At 42.3% G+C, this 19,396-nt stretch overlaps 2 protein-coding genes across 5 annotated transcripts; one reads left to right on the top strand and one right to left on the bottom strand.

Annotated features, from left to right (window-relative positions):
- Window positions 1-425: 425 nt before the first annotated feature.
- On the bottom strand, window positions 426-13,312 carry zfhx2 (zinc finger homeobox 2). Of its 3 annotated transcripts, none has more exons than XM_072378952.1 (5): window positions 13,163-13,311; window positions 10,529-10,687; window positions 8,233-8,293; window positions 3,850-8,021; window positions 426-3,565 (listed from the first exon to the last, which is right to left on the bottom strand). In XM_072378952.1, exons 1-5 carry the CDS (start codon window positions 13,166-13,168, stop codon window positions 3,140-3,142), a joined length of 4,824 nt encoding a protein of 1,607 aa, XP_072235053.1. In that variant the 5' UTR covers window positions 13,169-13,311; the 3' UTR covers window positions 426-3,139. The 3 variants fall into 3 exon arrangements, with proteins under 3 accessions (XP_072235053.1, XP_072235052.1, XP_072235054.1); XM_072378951.1 differs by lacking the exon at window positions 13,163-13,311 and adding an exon at window positions 12,596-13,081; XM_072378953.1 differs by lacking the exon at window positions 10,529-10,687 and having other exon boundaries at window positions 13,163-13,312.
- A 562-nt stretch (window positions 13,313-13,874) lies between these two features.
- Window positions 13,875-16,845, top strand: thtpa (thiamine triphosphatase). Of its 2 annotated transcripts, none has more exons than XM_072378828.1 (4): window positions 13,875-14,000; window positions 15,053-15,122; window positions 15,371-15,868; window positions 15,981-16,845. In XM_072378828.1, the coding sequence occupies exons 2-4, from the start codon at window positions 15,053-15,055 to the stop codon at window positions 16,079-16,081; spliced, it is 669 nt and encodes a 222-aa protein (XP_072234929.1). In that variant the 5' UTR covers window positions 13,875-14,000; the 3' UTR covers window positions 16,082-16,845. The 2 variants fall into 2 exon arrangements, with proteins under 2 accessions (XP_072234929.1, XP_072234930.1); XM_072378829.1 differs by lacking the exon at window positions 13,875-14,000 and adding an exon at window positions 14,014-14,128.
- Window positions 16,846-19,396: the final 2,551 nt, after the last annotated feature.

The raw sequence follows: 19,396 nt of genomic DNA, 5'->3' as shown, positions 1-19,396 counted from the left end.
CTTTGAGTATCAAATATGACGACACATTACCGCAGAAACACTGTTTTTAAGCGCCGTTTACTTTCAGACATATTGAGCTGTTGCTTCGATGTCTTCCAATGCCACTAAATGCGCATCGGTTCATATTAATCAAGATAACTTGAAGGTTTTAAAAGTTTTGAAAGGAAGTACTTTCACATACATCCCGTCAAAAATAAATAAATAAAATAAATCTTTCTACAGAACATAGAAAAGCAAACGCATTTCTGACAAGTTTTCAGATTTCTAATTAGCATATGTGAGCAAATAGATCATGATTATATAAATAAAAGGCAACTGAATATTTCAAATATGAAAAAGAAAAAGTTTCCTTCCGTTGAAAATTTAAAGAGTTCATGTTGATACCTGACAAATGCCTCAGATTCATTGCAATGTGACAGATTACATTTGCTTTGTTGTTCAACCGGTTTTATTTCTTTTTCAGTATATCAAAGAAAGCATAATGGAGACCAAACACAAAAAAGGCAGGTACAAGTAAGGAGGAAAAATAAGCTTAATCAAAAATCTAACAATTCATAACAACACTGCCACTATTATTGTTCAATATTCATAGGAATACCATACTCTTTTTTTATATTTTTGAGCAGAGGTGGCATTTAAAACAATTATGGATCAATAATAATCAAAAACAGTGATGAGTAGTAATAAATTGTATAAGTAGTAGTACAGTTATAACAATAGTGATAATCAAAGTGACAATGAAACATGAGAGAATAAAAAGCAGATCTCCATAAAAACGTATCTAGTTTGGACAGTGCAACACCGTGTCTGTGTGTGTGTGTGTCTGTGTAATCCCAGTCTTGAGGTTCGAGCACTCCAGTCCTTTCTTTACACACAAGATACAATTTCTAACAGGAGTACAAATCATTACTTGTCCGAGAATATCGTTACCCTCTTTGCTTTTAAAACCCACGCCAAGTGACTCTTAAATGTTGTGGTAATGGCTGTGTTCGTTTGAAATGTCTGTAGCTTGTGCAAAAATTGTGGACTAGTGCAAGTGTCAAGCCATGGGATGTCCTTTACAGTTTGCATTAACACCTCTCCTGCTCTCTGTCGACCTAAAGATTGCTTTTTGGTTTTTTTTGAATGACAGAAAGCAAAGGGAGGATTACTTTGGAATATCAGTTATTTTTTTTAATATATTTCTTTACAAAAGTTCATGTTTTTAGTTTTGCATTTTGTTAAAACTATCAATAGTAACATTAATATACAACTTAATTTGAAGGAAAACGTCTTTAGTTTGTTAAGTGTCCTTCAACACAGCACCATCTTATTAGCTCTCAGTCAAAACATTTTATGTTTCCTAATTTGCTTCCTAGGTTCGAGTATCCATTTAGTCCCTTGAGGATATTATTAATACCCAACTGTCTCCCTTGTCATGGTTTCAAGATAAAACATCTCATTTCACAGCACATACATGACCAGAATCACTAACTCTGCTTCAAAACAGACAAAAATGAAGGGAAAACGAGTAAAGGAAACAGCCCATTTCAAGCCCTGCTCTCTCTCTCTCTCTCTGTCTACCAGGATTGGCTTTTGACCTAAATAAAAATCTGCCAGTTGTAATTGCTTCTATTGTCATTCATATAAAAACTCAAGTAAATAAAATGAGTACTAATCTTGCACGTTCTATGCACAGTATTCAAAGAATAGCATATATTTAAGATATCGATTGATCCTCAGTGCCAAATAGGGGTTTGATTCATTAAAAAAAAACAAAAAAAACAACAACATTGAACGAGGATCAGCTGGGCTTGAATCGATACACCTGGCAGCGTTTCCCCCTTTAAGGCTGTCATATTTCTAACACACCTGCAGGAGGTGTAAAACATTTACATTTCCCAACAGATCTGAAGAGCCATATTCCAAAATGAGATGCACACATCAGGGCAGATGTTCAACGTACTGAATCACAGAAATTCAAAGCAAAAAGCGAGACAGTATAATTATAGTCCGTGGCAGAGAGAGAGAATGCTGATGACTTTACAGGTGGGATTTGCTAAGTTTTGGATATAGATATTCTTCCCCAAAAAAAAAAAAAAAAAAAGTGGCAAAGCATTTTGGAACACAGCTCTTCTTCATTTTGAAACCGAGGACACATTTTTTTTGTTTTTTTTGCAACAACCTCGAGCAGGAAAGAAAAAAAAAGAAAAGCAAAGCAAAAAATTGATTTCACGTGATTTATATTAAGGCATCCAACATGCGTTAATGCATCTTTCCATAAAAGACACCTGCATCAGAATGCTTAAAAACATTTCAAAGAATGGAAAACATGTCAAAGTGCGGTATGCCAAAGATTCAACTCTCTCTAAACCTCTTTTAACGCAGTCTATTTGGATTGTCATGAAACTATGAACATGTAAATGGGGACAATTTAACAGCCCTATCCTCTCTAAAGTACCTCTTATATCCCAGATGAGAACCCCCCGCCCCCCCAACACTTTTCAGGTCATACTCCTTTAACATACAAAAACATGACAGCCAATACCAGCTTTTCTATCCCAATGGTTCAGTCCAGTCAGATCCAAGCAATCTTTGCCCTAGAAGTGAAAGTAGGCATGAGAAAACAATTCCACAGGAGCAAACGGGGAGTTATTAAATGTGAGTAATTAATGTTATCCCAAAAAGTGTTTCCGGGCCCAGCGTGGCCACTGCCAAAAAGGAAACGCTTGCATCAGTCTTTAGGGTAGAACAGCTCAAGCATGGTGAGTCGAGTGCCTTTACAAATTAGAGGAAGAAAAGTAATACATAACCACAGGGTTTGGACCAAAACTGTTGGGAGAAAGTGTGAAAGTTGAGGGAGACTTGAGAGGGTTTTTTTTTTTTTGTCTTTTTAAATCACTTATCAGACAACAACTGAAGAAGTGACAAGCAGCATGGAAAGAGTCTGCTCGCATATTTGATTCCAGGTGAACTGTCTAGATTACCGGATATAAAGTCAAATGAAGGTTGAGCAAAGGATAGGGGGGCACAGGGAGAGCCAACGTAATGAAAGAATATTAGTTTTAGAGGATTAGTGCTCAAATTTGTTTATTAAAATCCAAGGAGCCCAAATGGGTCCAAAAATTGTCAGTGTGCAGACCATTCCTGATCTGAGTCCTTAACTGTTGCTGGTGGCCGTAGAGGGAGGCAACTCGATAATTATCTCCCCTTTAGAACCAGCTCCAGAGCTGGTTACAGTAGTGGACAGAGAGACCTGTGAGCCTGGCAGTCCGCTGTTTCCGCCTCCGTTCTTGTTGACAAGAGCCGACGGCTGGCCAAAGTTAGTGGTTCTCAGGGTAGCCAGGTGACGTGGGGAGAAAACGTGGGCCCTTGCAGCAGCCCGTGATTCAAAGGAGACGTTGCAGGCGTCGCAGTGGCCTGTCAGGGTCTCCTTTGAGGCCGGCTGGCCCGGCACTGGAGAGGCTGGAGCTTCAGTGACCGTTAACTGAACGGGCTTGGGCAAGATGGGACGATTTGCTTTGAGAGCGTTGTACTGCAGGTAGCTTCCTGAGCTCATGTCCACCTTCCCACCTGACACAGGAGACTGGGATTGGAACCAGAGAGGGAGAGAAAGAACTAATTCAATTTTGATCTGCCAACGCTCAACTATCCACTGAAGTTTTACACAGAACAGGACAGTATTTCGACCATTCGGATCATTTCTATGGATAGAAAGGAAGAAGCTGCTGCTTTTGAAGGTAAAGCAAGTTTCAAACATTAAAGATAGAAACGTCCGAATTGTATTAATAAATACTACAGTCATAGTAGCTTTAAGAGTACTACTGTGAAGTTATATTACTGGTCAGACTTGTCTAATTGGCGACTTACGATTTTCTCTTGCTGCAGCCTCCAGCGCTTCTCCTTGGCCCTTGTATTCTGGAACCAGATCTGCACCACCTTCAGTGGCAGGTTGAGCTCTGTGCCGATTGCTTCACACTCCATGGCGTTTGGGTGGGCACAGGTCTCATAACAAGACTGCAGAATGGACAGCTGTAGGCAGGACAAGTGAGTGCGTGGCCTGCGGCTGGATGAGTGCGATAGAAAGCCGCTTTCTGTTGGGCTCGATTTAGAAACAAGTGGCGTGGAGGGGCTGCCCACTTTGGCAGAGCTCGGAGTATTTGGGCTAACCGGGGCAATGCTGGGGGTGGGAGGAGGAGGGATGGTGCGAGGGGGTGTATGTGTGGGAAGAGCCAGTTGTTCTCTTGATAGAGTGTTGATCTTAATGGGGACTTTAGGGGTCCAATAGTTTAGCCCATTCTGTTTTTGTGACACCACTGTTGTGGCTGAAGGCCTGTTGTTGATGGGAGTTGTGGGCAGCTTCGGCACCATGCGGTTAGCCATCCCTGGCCCTGATGCCATCTCATTTTCATAGTCTTTTTCCTCATCAGTCTTTTCTTCTTCACTCTCCTCTTCTAGCTTTCGTTTCTGGGTTGGCCGTGGGGCAATTGGAATTAGTTCCTTGGGTGGTGCCAAGAGGACAGGGGGATTGACTTTGGGTGCAACTTTGACCATAGTGACATTGCTGGTGGTTTCAAGCTTGGTCTTTGGCACTGCAGAAGCGCTGCTGCTCACAGAAGATACTGTTGTAGAAGAAACTACCTCCTTGGGCTTGATAGGAACGGGAGCAATTTTTTTCACCATGACCGTCTTGTCCAGCTCCTTCACAGGATCTCTTTCTGTCTTTATGAGGGTGCGCACAATTGGAGTAGTTGTAATGCACCCAGCATTGTTGTTGTTTGGAGCAGGCTTGTTGGAGAATATGGGTTTGGAAAGGGGCCAAGTGAATTTGATGAGAGGTTTCCCAACTGCTGCCAGAGTCCCATCGCTGATGAATCGGACCTCACCTTTTCTTTCCCTCGCCCTCATGTTCTGGAACCAAATTTGAACAACTTTCTTTGGAAGGTGGACCCATTCTGAAATCTGTTCAAACTCATGCTTTCCAGGATTTGGGTCTTTGAAATAGCAGCCATACAGAATGTCGAGTTGTTCAGCTTGAATGATGGTCCTTGAGCGCCGCATATCCCGATACCTTTTTCCTTTGGACTTCCTCTGCTGCTGCTCTCTCTCCTTTTCCTTCTCCCTCTCCTGAAGTGTGGTGTTCATTTTCTCTCCTGCTCTCATGTAAACATTAGACTTACTGCAGTTGACCAGACTCATAGGGCTGTTGGAAGCGGATACAGCGCTCACAGGCTCTGGTTTAACCTGGACAACAACCAACCCTTTGGATGTGGGCCGAAGGCCAAGCCCATCCAGCAACTGCCCCTTCTGTGCTGCAATGCTATCAGCAAGAGAAGAGGAGGAAGAAGCAAATTTGGAGCTCTTTTTTCCCATACTGAGATCAAGAGCAGACTCGCAGTCGTCACCGTTCGACAGGTAGTGACTAGTTTGGCTGAGGGAGGAGAGAGACTGTGAGAGAAGAGAGCTCGGGAAGCGTGTGATGGTTGGGGGGTTGGGAAAAACGGGTAACTTGCTTCCATCTCCGATCATTGAAGGAGTGAGAGACAGAACATAGGGACTGAGAAATTGTGCAGGAAAGGGAGTGAGAGACAAGGGAAGGGAGTGGAGAGCACCAGCCGGAATCTCATGGCGGTCCATAGCAAAGGAGAGTGAACCTGGGGGATCCCCCTGGGCCTCTAACTCGAGATCCACATCTGGGTCCTGCCTCTCCTTCTTCACCTCCACCTCATCACGCTCAAACTCACCTTTCCGTTTTTTCCTCTTGGCCCTCTGGCCCCCTCCACCCTCCTCATCTTCATACTCATCCTCTGCATCGGAGAGAAACACAGTTGTGGAGCGCAATACCTTTCCTCCAACAGAGCCTTTTTCACAATGGCCCTCTCGCTGCGATTCATCTTTAGGACTTTTAGGGCCCTCCTTGACAAACTCAGTCTGACTTTCCTCATCAGAAACAATAACAGAGGTGTACACTTCATTTTCCGAGTCAGACGTAAGGCAGGAGTCTCCTTGACCCTCCTTTATGACATCTCTCTGTATGCGTTTACCTCTTGAACTGGACAAATCTATAGCCTGACTATTGGAAGCTTCACCCTCATCTTCACCTTCTGCTATAATCAGTGAACTTTCCTCATCATCATAATCATTGTCAGACCCTTGGCTATGCCTTGTACATCGTGCCAGGTGTTCCGACTCTGTTGCTCTCGGTCTGTGTTTTACATGCCGAGCTTGGGTCAGCCACCTACGTACCGCTTCCTCTGAAAGACCTACTTCTCTACCCAGTGCTTCGCAGTCCTCATGGGGAGGACTTTCAGCGTCAGCCTCACTTCGAGACTCAAAAAATGCCCAGAGAACCTCAGACTGGAACTCTGACAGCACTGGCAAGTCTGGATAAGTGGAATCCATTGTATTACAATAGAGACGAGTTTGGCTGGAAGTTAAGGCATTTGTACTTGGGCTAGATTTCGGGGTGCCACAAGGGCTTGTGCCTGATTGTGATTTCTGGGGGGTAGAATCAGGACTAAGTGTAAGGTTTAAATTTACAGGACTGAGGCTTGAGTTGCTGCGCACTGATGCAGAAGGCGAAAGGTTATTATTGCGGAGGTTCTTCTCCGTGCCTGCTGGAGAGAGATTCAGGCTAGCTGCTTTATCACCTTCCAGGTCCAACTGATTTGTAGAGCTGTCTCCATCTGTTGTGCTATTTCCATGTTTCTTCCCACCATCCTCATTACTTTTAACCTTCTCTTTGCTTTCTGTATTTGCACATTGTGCAGATTCTTTACTGCTTTCTCCCTTAGGATTCTCTCCTTTCGTGTTCTCTGAACTCCCGCTTTGTGCCTCATTCTTCTGTTCTGAGTCTGTTGCCGTTGTCTCATCCTTGTCCCACCTCTCTTGTTCTCCTCCACACTTTACAGTTTGCTTTTGCTCTTCCTGAGAGGGCTGCACGTTTGGTGGAAGTCCTGAAGAGGGCCACTGGTTCTGTAAGCTGTTAAGTCTTTGGGTTAGAAGGGCTTGCTGGGCTGTGCTGAGGCCTACGAATGGCACACACTGGGTAAGGAGCTGGCCTTGCTGGTTCTCTTGGTGCTGCTGAGTTTGAGCTTGGAGCCCATTCAAGATCAAGGGCATGACCATTTGAGGCTGAGGCACGAGCTGAGGTGCAGCGGCGCCAGGAGCAGCACCAGTTGCAAACAGAGACGGGAGGAGGGAGTGCGAGAGGGTGCTGGGACTTGACGTGAGGAGGGTGAGAAAGGCTGAGACCGCCTGAGCCGAGGCCACAGGAGAGGTGAGGAGGGAGGGAGCCACTTGGGAGGTTGGAATCTGTTCTCCTTCTTGCGGAGCACTCACCATTAGCGTCCCAGGAGCAGCACAGTTGCTGGTAGTAACTAACTGGCTGGTTCCACTTCCAGATGTGGTCACTACAGTGCTTGAAGCGCTGGTGGTGGTCCCTCTCAAACTAGCAGCAGCCACTGCACTGTTTGCAGCATGTGCAACCATACCAGCATTTCTGCTGCGGGTCTGGTGCAAAACAGATTTCATATGGCTCTCAAGGGTGATGGCGTGATTGTAAGAGACTCGACATACAGCACACTGGTAGGGTTTGTTTGATATATATGGCCGAGGCAGAGCTTGAAGCGAGGGACACTGGGGATTACTTTCGGCACCTTGTTTTGCGGGGCCTGTGGTCATTCTCTGAATGTGGGATGCAGAGTTGTAATGAACACTCAAGGCAGTTCTATTGGAAAAACTTTCCAGGCAGGCATTGCATTTGAATGAGCGGGTGTTATTTTCAGCTGGCACACCATTTTTACCAATGGACTTTTCGCTCGTGTCTGGGATTTCTGTGTTTTCAGTTGGATTTTGCCGTTTGGCTCCTGTGAGTGAATTTCCCTCCTCTTCTGGCTCTGCTTCACCTCCCTCCTGTTCCATTATTCTCTCTTCCTCCATCTCTTTGTCTCGAAGCGTCTGCGTAGCGTCTGAACTCTCACTGGATTGGCAGGGGTCTGAACTGGCGTCTTCGGTGTTCTTCAGTTGTGAAGATTCAGCATCTGACAATATGAATACACATTTGTAAACCATGGACTAAATGATACGTTTGTAAGGTTAGCCAGTTCAAGTCAGGTGTCATTTTCAATCTGCAAATCCATTGCCATCGATTCCACCTTGTTGAAGACCTTATTCATCGACGTCATTCTTGCCTTTATATGTGCATGTGTTTTAAAGAGCAGACAACTTTAACATTTTCGGTATCGCCCTCACCTGTAGTCTGTTGAGCGCCTTTGTCCTCTTCTCTTCCACTGGCAGCCTGTTTTAGAACAGCCTGCAAAAAAAGAAAAGGCGTCCGTCAGCCAAATTCCCAGTGCAAACATGAATCTGCAGCTACTCCTTTCAGATGAGAAGAGTGCCATTATGTAGCACATCTGGGCGTGACTCAATGATATGTGGCTATATTACACATAGCAAGCTTAGAGAGTCTTTAATTTGCAAATTACCCAGAAGGCATGAACTGAACTGTCTTTGATCAATTCATCTACAGATAAAGAAATTCTCTCCATCTCTTCACACAGTACAGGAACTATTTTCTCTACAAGCTGCTCACTGTGGTGCTTACCCCCCCACCCCCAATATGATGTCTACTCAGCAATTACTTTTACTTACATACTGGTGCTCACGTAATAATACTGACATTAAAACTTTTAGAAACAAAGATCACTGAATTTACGCAAAGCTGTTAAAAAATTAAAAGCACTTCAATTCTAATCATCAATGTATTAACAGATGAGCTTAATTGTTCATTTTTCTTTTTAAAATAAAAAACTTTTCCATGTTCCACACCCAAAACCAAGAGGATGACAGTTTAAGACACTGAACTAATTTAGTTTAGATTCAAAACAGCTACAAAAACTTTTGATGAGTTATTATCTAGTAAGGCAAGAGTAAAAATGGGGTGGATGTACGATCAAAAATAAAGTTGTAATAGCTCAGCAATAGACATCGAAGCTTTGTGTGAACTTGCTTGTCCCCTGCTGCTACTGATTGTTAAAGTAGTTATTTTGACTTTGAGTAAGAAGTCTCTGCTGAATGGAAATGGAAATTCTTCCAATAAGTGGGCGTTGTTCAACAGCAACACATGACTGATTAGAATCCCTCTTTGTTTGCGGTAACTTATCTGCATGGTAACTGCTTTTTATAATAAAAGAAGCAGAAGCAGTACATAATCAGAACACAGTAGTTACATCATTTTTTTTTTTGTCGTTGTGTCGGTTAAGGCGGTCTTTAACAATTATGGAGTTATATTGTCACAGATTTGCAGGAGAGCAAATTTTTTTGTTTGTTTTTTGTCGTAAATCCATTTTGCTGACTGGGGAGAAAGACTATTAGAATTCTTATTAAACCAGCTGAAGCACAACACAGCAGCAGGACAGTATTTACAACTATTTCCAATGGAATGTAGCCTAAGTTTGCTAAATAAAAAAAAATAAAAAAGCAGCCAGAGGATGTGATTCACCTACTGACATATTCATGTTGTTATCACATTGCATTATTTTGTGCGAGCTCTTTCTAATGGTTTGCTTCTCGCTTATGCTCTTTGCACATAGAATGTACCCTAATAGAGCCAAATTCCCATAAAAGCTGCTCTCATTCATATTATTTCTTGTTTCCAATGTCAGACGATGAAATTGAGACTGAAAACCGGCCCCATAAAGACTACGCGTTTGCCCACGGTCCCTTTGGATGCACTGCAAGGTTTCAGCTCTAATAAGAGCGCAGCATCATCTGACAAAAAAAACACCATTTACTTGAGCTTAAGAAAACATCTAAGCCAAGATTTTGGCCATACTTATATGTACAACCATTCCTCAGAGATTTCAAGTGGCAGAATATTTCTGCTGCTCCACTTCCTCTTCTCTGTCATGCCAGTGGAACTGCGGCTGCGCGAGTGAGCCTGCTTGCTACTTCTCACTCACTTGATGCAAAGCTCACACACAGCAGACAACTGAATCCTGCCCTCACGGGGCTAAATCAGCAGCACTCTTGCCTACGAAGTAATTAATATTTCGCAAGAATTGTTCTTAGTTGCTTTTTTTTGTTTTAGGAAGGAAAAATAAAAGACAGAAAAGAAACAATCATTTCTTATCATTTCTAATTAGCCAATTAACCAATCATGTCTTATGAGTCAGAACTTCCCAAATCCGATCTGCAGAGACCTCTACTTGGTGACTTCTGACATGCACCGCAATGCATCCTGAAGCTTCTCAATGTCCCTCGTCACTTAACTATGAAATGTGTGCTCTCCAGCAGTCTAAGCTTTTGTACTTCCGTCACTACAAAAAGAACCTCAAAGTTTGAGTCAACATATCCGTAAAAACAAATGACAAAATTATGCATTTGAAGAAATTAATGCACTTTGTCCTACTTCTACACATCAACCTGCAACTTATGCACCGCAGTCAGGTTAGATAACAAGTGGGGGTGGAAACCCCAGTGAATTCAGCCATAATTTATGACAGTCATATGACTTATGATTTTGGCCATACTGCCACACCACACTTACAATGTCTAGCAGTCTGTCGACACAGGATGGAAGTACGCTGTGTTGCTCAGTGAGATGTAAAGACAAGGAAGATCTGTCTGATTGCCCTTTTTGGCACAGGGGGCACAGCCACTTCGCCACCCCATTCCTTTCACTGCACACCGGCTCTCCAGACTCCTCCTAACACATTGAAATGAATGTTAGAAATGTATTTTTTCAAACTTTCTCTCTCTCACACGCACACACACACAGTGAACAGGTATCAAAAAGAGGGGAAGAAATTAAAAGTGAGATGTACAGAAGTAAATTCACAGAAAAGCTCAAATGTGACAAGAGCAATAGCAGCAACGCACACACACCAAACTGAAAGCACATCGATGATCATGTATTAACGCCGCCCGATTATGGCAGAGCAACAGATACATTGGTCGATAAAGAGATCGCAATCTATTCAACAAAAATCACTATTCAACAAAACTTGTTTAGCATTCACTTGTGAAACAGTTGGTTTCCAGAGACAATAAAAGTGGACAGATTCCAACATGCACAGCCTGGCAAGAAGTGTGAGGCAAAAAAAAAAAAAAAACTTAGTAAAACAACATTGGATATAATCACACATGACAAAACAGGATGAGGCACAATAATATCCTCATTATCTTGTTGTTGTTTTTAACAAATTGAAACCAAAAACCACAACTAGAAACAAAATTGGTTCAACCACACTGCACTTAAACACCTCAACCTGATGGCCACATTTAACCCTGAATCAGAAGGAGACAGGTTTCCTGCTTTACAGCTGTGTTAAACAGAAACTATCCTTCAATCAGCGTTCATCACCGTTTTCTTCCAAATATTAGCAGTTTCACTTCAGATTTCTCGAACCAAGCTTGTTAAAGAGGTTCCCTTTATTTTGCCTGCCATGGCCATATCAAATTACAAAGTAATGCAACGGTTCAGATCGCACCTTTGTAATGTAAAAGAGGATCTGTGTGATGCTAGCAGCAGGCTTTACATGTTGGAAATCTCATGCGGTCCCCACATAGAAACTACGCTGTTTTTGCCACTTTGAATTTAATCTAATGGTCAACAAACAGACCCGATACCACATGTGCACAACATTGTATTAAAAGCAGAACATGCAGAGCCCCCCCTGCAAACCATAAAAGCCACTGCTTGACAGTCCACTAGAACTACATTTCCGCCACTTTCATTTAATAAACACTTGACCGACGCATTTTGCGAACGCTGCATTAGCTTGACAACATGCATTAATAAGAAATGCATATAGTTTTCAGGAAATGAAAACGGGCCACAATCTGTCAGACTTTTACCCACAACGCTTTGATGTATTTGTACTCAAGCATTTATTATCCAAGATGCAGCTAAGAAAACAATCCATTCCCACGAGGAGAAATGCCAACACAGCTACAATCCTCACTTCCTCGTCATGCCAATTAGCAAGCTAGCAGGGTTATATGACCACATATTATTTCAACGAGTCTCCATCTGCATAGTATATCATATCTAAAAGCTACTTGTCACAAGTGTCCTAATTAAAAGCCGCGATATAACCGGATTGGCGTCTTCTTGTCCTTGGTTGGCTAATTAATGAGCAGCCTAATTAGCTATGCCGACCAGAGACAAATCAATTAGCTAGCAAGCTAGGTTGTGAAGCCCCCCCCTCCGTAACGTCGCATTACAGAGGTGTTTGGAAATACTGGTTAGCCGTTAGTTTACAGAAAATAACCCCGCAGTGATGGGCATACTTCTCTCAAACTGCAAAAAGACAGGGCAAGCGTTAGCATAATCTCCCGTTGGCTCTCAGTTAAGGCTGGGCCATCATTAAATTAATAAACAAAAGCGCTGGAGCTGTTACAGTCGTGTCACTTTGCTAGCTAGCCTGTTAGCAGGGAGAGATAATTAACCGCTCCTCAAACTGTCTCTAACTGGCTGCTCTCCACTCCGTACAAACTCTGCCTGGGCCAGGTGGGAGCTGCAGCTTCAATACATCGGCTGAGTTCACCCAGGATAGAAAATACACACACTAAGCTCTGGATCAAAAACCTCGGCCTCGAGTTATTTGCTTACCCCTCTTATTGTGGGCTGCCAATCGGGCATCTAGTGTTGCACCGCCCGCCGCCTGCTGCTCAACAGCGCAAATTGAGGCCTAGCCGGACTAAAGCCATTTAATTAATGAACGTGGGCTCCGCTTACAGATGTGTTAGGAACACTCGCACCCCCTCCTCCCTCGCCGCCCAGCAGACCCCCTTTTGACGCGTCCGAGCGCTCAAATCCATACCTTAAACACTCACGGTGCAACACATGGCCATTTAAACTATCATTTTAACAGCTTCGAGCCGTAATTGGCGAAGGAATTAAACGTAACAAAGCTACTTGAAGCGGAGTACGTGCGCCGCGTTCGCCTCGACGATGGGGGTGGTGTAGGGAGAGCAGGCGAAAGAGAGACGAGAGGCAGAAAAAGTTTGGGATTTAATGTTGGATTTCTATTATGGATCGGATTAGTAAGGAGCACGATCCGTCGTTTGCTCGATTCTCTATGAGTCGCAGACCACTCTCCGCGCTCAAATCCGCGCAATTAACCGATCACGAATGACGTTTAATTAAGTTCAAAGCAATTAGCTAATGCGTTTTTACCTGCATGGTCGCCGCTCCAGCACGCACACACACACACACGCTTCCTCTGTGGCTCCTCACAAGTGAAAAGTTTTCTTGCCTGCCTGCCCTCCCTCTCTCTCCTCTCTTCTCTTCTCTCCTGTTCTCCCCCTCCCTTCATTCGCCCTCTCTCCTTCCCCTCTTCCCTCTAGTAAACAGACCACAGCTCCCCCCAAGGCTGATTGCTGACATTCAGAGGGGACATACACGGCTATCAAATCCCTTATGTAACCCCGCAGACATTACTGATTATTAATGTATGTGGAAACACCCACTACTTATTGAGCAATATAATTATGTTAAATTGTGTTCAGAAAACATGCTCGATGGAATAAATTCCAAAAAATAAAAAAGTGTGCGGATGATTAGATTACACGGAATCTCTTTTTAATATGAAACCCTTGCTCGTTTGCAAATTAAAGGTGAATAATAAATGAGTCCTCATTCTGCCAAGTTGGATTGCGAGAAAGACTCAGACGAGTTAATTAAAGCTGAATAATAGAGATGTGACCGCAAAGGTTTTGCTCCGCGCCCTCCGCACGAATTATGACATGTTTTCAATCAAATGATAGGTGTGGCGCACATCAACAGTCAACGAGTATGTGGAATAAATATTTATGAAGCAGCAGGATTAAAACTGCACCATCTGTATGCTCCTGCGTTGCTGGGACAGGAAGTGATGATCCCGAATACCCTGATAGGTGGCCGGCATCGCGCCTGTGCAAAATTACTTTGCTCGCGTATGGGGGATACCCGTGTTGACCTGTCGCTCAGTTTCCGATGCCAAAATAAATTGGACAAGAGAACGTGACCAGTGAAGGTATGTGGAGATGCAAAGAATTGCCTTCGGGGGGATTTTTGTGAGCCTCCCTGGCTGAGTTTAGTGATTTTGAGTGGCGGTTCACACGTAGCTCTCAACAGCAGCAGCTCAGGCTTTCTACGAGACAGGTGCGCATGTTTATCTGTTACTGCCGGATAATTTTATACCAGCGTACTTGCAGCAACAACTGCTCTTCGTCTTTGCACAGTTACGGCTTCCGAATATAGGCTTTCTAAATCAATTTTACGAAAAGCTTAACCAAACACTGACTGAAACTCTCACTAATTCCAGTGCTGTCGAAGGAAAAGAGTGCAGAAATGTTTACTCTAGTACAAATAGTCACAACAAAACCGTGTCAAATATTGTTTTACTCTCTGTAATTCAGCTTTTTATTTATTTTTTTCAATTCATATCATTGCCGTGTTATTTATACCGTGTCACGGTAGTTTTTGATTTAGTTAAAAACACCATTGTAGTACAGTACTTCAGTACACTTAACTTGCTATTACTATTGTAATTATAATGCTTACATGAAGTTAATTGAGAAGCTTGGGACTTTCATTTTATATCCTATATAAAGGAAATAAAACACTTGGAATTTCTCTGGTCCAGTCATGGCTGCTAGATTAAGGTTTCTTTAGGCCTATGTGTTAGATCCAGTTTGAGCTGAGAATTGGCACATTTAGCAGCATTTGGACCAACATTGAACAATATGTGGTGGTCTGAATTTGGGCAGGATACAGATCTAGTTTCAGCACTCTGACTGGGACCAGCGTGCTTTTGCTGATTGTGGAGCGCACTTCAGTCTAATTACTTGTTCTGTAACTTTTGATTAAGAAATGGTTGCATACCGAAATGCATTTTAAACATAACTCTTTCTGAGAGAGTGCAGCCTATCTACTACCTTTTCTCGAAGGGAAATTATTATTACATAATACACAATTTATACACAATTTACACCTGCCATTTACAAATGTCTCACAGTGGGTGAGTGTGAACTTTGGCATGTTTGAAATCAGAACATTTGTGCTCATCTTGCTCTGTTATCTCAGATGAGTGTGGAAGTGGAAAGAAAGTTTTTATGCAGTGATGACACCCTGAAAACACTGGAGGAGGTCGGGGGTAAGTATTCAATTTGTGTAATTCACATTAACATATGAGCACATTTAGAACTTAATTGTTTATCCATGATCAGCAACAACTTACACACAGTCACTGAAAGGCTTTTCTAACGTTTAATGACACTAATTGCTGTGCAACTACTGTGATACCAGCCATCTGTTCCTTGTTAATAATGAAGATTTATGACCTGTTGCAGCCTTGTTAGTGTTTGCTATATTTATTCCTACATTATGTGATTCCCTCTGCAGTTTGTTTGGGACAGCGCCAGTTTCATGACCAGTATTTTGACACCCCCGAGTTTGAGCTGACTTTGAGAGACCTGTGGCTGCGTAAACGGAAAGGTTGCTGGGAGCTCAAGTGCCCGACGGCAACACTCAATGGGACAGAAAACCCGAAAGCAGAGCAATGTCTGGCGGCGGCACTGTGCACTCATTACAAGGAGATAACCAGTCTGCCTGAAATTCACCAGAGAGTGAAGGAGGCCGTAAAGGACGCTTGTGAGGACATAGAGACAGAGACGGCCCCCTCGGAGGGAGATGAGTCATGGCTTAGCAAAATGAATCTGGTTTGCTTTGCAGAGTATACGACAGTGCGGCGGTCATTCACTTTGGGGGAAGAGGGGGTGCAGATAGATCTGGACCAGGCTGACTTTGGCTATCATGTGGGGGAGATAGAGGTCCTCATTCCAGAGGGGGGAGATGTGCGGTCTGCACAGGAGAAGATTAGAAATGCAGCTCAAAAGCTGGGTGAGCTCAAAGCTTTCAAACAGCACGTTATGCTCACCAATATCATTTTTCTTATCTGTGGAATGAAGTACTAATAAGCTTCTCTTTTTTTCTCCTCCTTTTTCTTTCTCAGGACTCACTGGAAATGAGCGAGTCGAAGGAAAAATGAATGTTTACCTTAAAAGATATCACCCAGAGCACTATACCAAACTACTTAGTGCTCATGTTTTGTAAGAGATGCAATGCTTTTATCAGTGATGCTAACGGTTTAAACGTTTCAAAATCCTATCTGTAAAACTGAAGTATTATATGTTAGACGAGTTAAATGAATTTGATTGAAATGCAGCTGTCTGCAGTTGTAAAAGTTCTCCCAAGTGCACATGTGTACTCTGAAGGCCTTCAATCTGTAGAACACAACAATAGGCCCTGATAAGTCTTACATACTTTGTATTCCACTGTTGCTGTCATGCTACTACTTGAACTTTTGGTGAGCTGCGTACCTCAAACAAGTATTACGGGTTGCTTGGCTGTAATATGCACAGAGCATGGCCACACATGAGTCCTGCAGTCAGTTTGCCACTACTTATGATTGTATGTTGGAAAATAGCTAGTTACTGGGGTTGAAATCATGTGATAAAGGTTCTGTTAAACACATCTGATGAATGGAGTAATAATAAAGTCATTCTATTTTATACACAACCAATGATTTCCTTGTCATTGGAAATTGTATGTGCAATATTTGACCTGTTTTTATTGAAATATCTGCTGTGTGATGTGATTACCACAACAGCAAGTCATGCAGCTGCTCTGTGGACCACAACACAGTGGGGCCCTATGCAGGAACCTCAGTTCATCTTGCCACTAAGTCCCTGAAATGTATTTATTTTCTCGCTGTGTTTTATTCATAGTGTACTCAAAACAAACACAGCATGCTTGTAAGTATTTGCGGTGCTGCCTCACTTGATGCAGTTTATTCACTGAATAAATTCAATAAAACTCTAACCCCGACTCCAGAACGGTTTGGAAAACTCTCTGTGTAAACTGATGATGATGAGCCAATATTTTATTTGAATATTTATTCGAGTTGTGATGAGCAGGACCTACTTTCACCTCCTTGCATACTGGCTTGTAGCTGTAACCACAGTTACGCAGCCCCCTGTCTCACACTCATTTTTGTAAGTGTCTTGGTTATAGACGGGTCAGCGTTAGCTTATGGCTAGCAGGTTATGAAACAACAATTAATGAGCAATTCCATTCAGTTAATTACCAAGTCACTGAGTTTATTATTGAATGTCGACACTTCTGAGACCAAACAGTTGGCCCACAGAAAAATATTGCAACAGCTTATGCCACTTTTGTTAGCCAGACGTCATCACAGAGCAGTTTTACCTCATATCAAACCACAAAGCTGACTACTACAGTTACTGCATGCCGCAGCGCAGGACTGCAAATGGTATTTTTGATCATGCGAAGCATGGTTATGATAAGAACATGTTTTGGATACCTGATTTGGATAATGTATTCATATCAAACCAAGAAAACATGTTACCACCAATTATCTGCAGAAACATGGGAGCAGAGGTATTTAGATTAAGTCTTAACTTTTGCTTTTTTTCCCCTTGTTAAGCAATAAACAGTCATATTATTCATTAAGCATACTGACACTGCTGGATTAATTAAACTATGCGGACCTGAAACAGTAAGAGTTTCTCCTTGAGCACCACAACCACCTCGTTTATCAAAGGTTCCACCTCGACGGGACATTTTCATTGTATCAAATTAGATCTATGATAACTAGTTACTTTTTTTTTTTTCAAAATGACATTCTTCCACATGACATATTACAGTTTAAAGGAGAACAGAAACTACAGCGAGTCACAGACTGTGGAGGGAAACAAATGATTACAGAACAAACTGTGCCACAATAAAACGGATGAGTTGCAGCTTAATTTAAGATGCAACTGTGGCTATTTTGGGTAAACAAAGAGGCTCCTCTAAAGAAAGAAGTATCTCATAATAATGCAATCAGACAAGACAAAGTCCATTGTGGTGTCTGTTTAATGACAATCCCATGTATACTGATTAACGAAAGCAACAACCCTTCATGTATAATCAACTGTGAAGGGGGGGGGGGGGGTAGTTTCAGGCGGTCAGAAGGTGTCTTACGGGGTTGAAATTGCTTTGCTGGCTTTGTTTTTTAACCGCATCAATCAAGAAAAGTTCTTGTTGTGAGGAGTTTTGTCAGGATACCTACGAACCACACACAGCAACAGAGTAGGCCTAGTAATGACGCGCCTCTGACAGAGCACACCAAATACTTCTCACTTACGACCGCACTGTTGCTGGGTTTTTACAGGCTGAGCCACCACCATCAGGCATGCACTCAGCACTCTTTTGTAAGCCAGTGTTAATTGTGTCAGCTGAGTGCCCAAAGCTCTGGTCCTGATTGCAGGATGACTGCACTGTCTATTCTCCTGAAACATTACGCGGTGGCTCCTTTTTCTAATTAAAACAAAGTTAGCAGTGACGGAACATTACTTCTTTATAAGTTATTTTAGTGAAGAACTGCACTTCAGTACAACACAGAAGAATGTGCACTTTACATGAGTGTTTCCATCTTTGATTCTATATATATGGATTTCTCCTCCATTTCAGTGGAAAATATAGTACTTTTTTTCTTCACTGCACTCCCCTGACAGCTTTACTGTCAAGTTTTCTTAAAACAGAGGGTTTTGACATGCAAAATCTTGTGAAATATTATGTAATGTTAGATCGTAGATTAAACTGCTGAGGAAAGCTGAAACACTCGGCAGACTGACGGACATTTGAACCGAGACTACTTTGATAATGATTTAAGTAAGTTTTTATGTACAAAAGAAAAAAGAAGCAAACTTTACCCTTCCAGTTTTCTTTTAACATGTAAATGAGCTGTTTTACCCTTCTTTTGCTAAATTATTCATGGGTCCGGATTGTTACTTGGACAAAGCCGACATTACTGACTTCTGTGACTGTGAGCCAAAAATGATTGATTAATTATTAATTTCCATAATGGAAAATAATCATGAATTGTTGCCCGATAAGTCATATTTAAGCTCCAGTGCTATCAATCTCAAATGCAAAGTACTAGTTTAATGTTAATGCAAATGATGTAATGAGATAATATGAAATTATGTAACGGTCCTTCAGGCCATTTTTCTTCATTGAACAATCTTATTTAATTTACTCCCATACTTGCAAATGTTTGCTTAAGTGATATTTTTATTGCAGGACTTATATTTGTGTTAGTTTATATATGCATACAAAGCTGTATTGGCATTAACTTAGCAAAGCTTTTAGATATTCCTTCCATTGAATGTTTACCTATCACCCACATGTTCCTCACATTTGTTTCTGGTACAACAGATCTCAAAGACTGATTTTAACAAAGCAATTCAGTGCAGATCACATGTGGAATTTACACTGCAGTGTAAAACAGGCATACAGGAATTATTGTGATGAGGTAAATGTACAGAATACACACATCCATACAAATAATTAGACTGACTGGAA

Source organism: Leuresthes tenuis, unplaced genomic scaffold (genome assembly GCF_036924035.1).
Source record: "Leuresthes tenuis unplaced genomic scaffold, fLeuTen1.0.hap1 SCAF_24, whole genome shotgun sequence".
Taxonomy (NCBI): Eukaryota; Metazoa; Chordata; class Actinopteri; order Atheriniformes; family Atherinopsidae; genus Leuresthes; species Leuresthes tenuis.
Note: the sequence above shows the minus strand (reverse complement) of the source record. Positions and strands in the feature narration are given on the sequence as shown.

Coding starts and splice junctions, on each gene's coding strand:
- zfhx2 (XM_072378951.1), bottom strand. CDS start 12,625: ATGCCCGATTGGCAGCCCACAATAAGAGGG. Junction 10,688..12,595: donor GGCAGCCCACAATAAGAGGG/GTAAGCAAATAA, acceptor TCAATGTGTTAG/GAGGAGTCTGGAGAGCCGGT. Junction 8,022..8,232: donor AGGCGCTCAACAGACTACAG/GTGAGGGCGATA, acceptor TCATATTGTCAG/ATGCTGAATCTTCACAACTG.
- thtpa (XM_072378828.1), top strand. CDS start 15,053: ATGAGTGTGGAAGTGGAAAGAAAGTTTTTATGCAGTGATGACACCCTG. Junction 15,123..15,370: donor AACACTGGAGGAGGTCGGGG/GTAAGTATTCAA, acceptor TTCCCTCTGCAG/TTTGTTTGGGACAGCGCCAG. Junction 15,869..15,980: donor AAATGCAGCTCAAAAGCTGG/GTGAGCTCAAAG, acceptor TTTCTTTCTCAG/GACTCACTGGAAATGAGCGA.